The 489-nt window shown below is 35.2% G+C and overlaps 1 protein-coding gene across 1 annotated transcript in view; it reads right to left on the reverse strand.

Moving 5' to 3' along the window:
• The window catches only part of NUP107 (nucleoporin 107), a 45,707-nt gene that overhangs the window by 543 nt on the left and 44,675 nt on the right, over positions 1-489 (reverse strand). Inside the window, exon 28 of the mRNA XM_007463563.1 lies at positions 1-111. This exon is cut by the window's left edge and continues 66 nt beyond it. Within this exon, the coding sequence (XP_007463625.1) occupies positions 1-111 (111 nt within the window). The remainder of the gene's footprint in view (positions 112-489) is intronic.

Here is a 489-nt window from a genome sequence, read left to right on the forward strand (position 1 = left end):
ATACTGACCAGTACTATGCAATATGGTGTGAAGCAGAAAACACAACATTGGCAGACAAAGCTTTCTCAGTAAAATCATTTGATATGTTCTTTCATGGTCTTCCTCAGCATCCTACAGACAGACATCAAGTAGTCATTCTAACAACTTTAAGCTTAATACCCTTACAAAAAAGTCAATGAATCAAACCAAAAAGCAACAGATAAAAGCTAAAGTGTTTCTGTAAAGCTTATCATGCTAATTAAAAATAAAACAAGGCAGGGTTTCTATCATGGTATCTTCAGAGGAGTCAGAAGTCTGATAATGAAAACAGAATGCTTCTGAATTTGTACTTACTATGTCTTGAATAAAAACATGCATAAAAGGAAAAACAGTTAGAGACTAGAGCAAAAATCAGAACAGAAAATAATAACCATTGCCCTGGATATATACAGAAGGAAATACAGATACCAGGAGGACTGAGAGGGCTCTTCATACCACCAGCAGTGATTC

The sequence above is a fragment of the Lipotes vexillifer genome, unplaced genomic scaffold (assembly GCF_000442215.2).
Source record: "Lipotes vexillifer unplaced genomic scaffold, Lipotes_vexillifer_v1.1 scaffold602, whole genome shotgun sequence".
Lineage (NCBI taxonomy): Eukaryota > Metazoa > Chordata > Mammalia > Artiodactyla > Lipotidae > Lipotes > Lipotes vexillifer.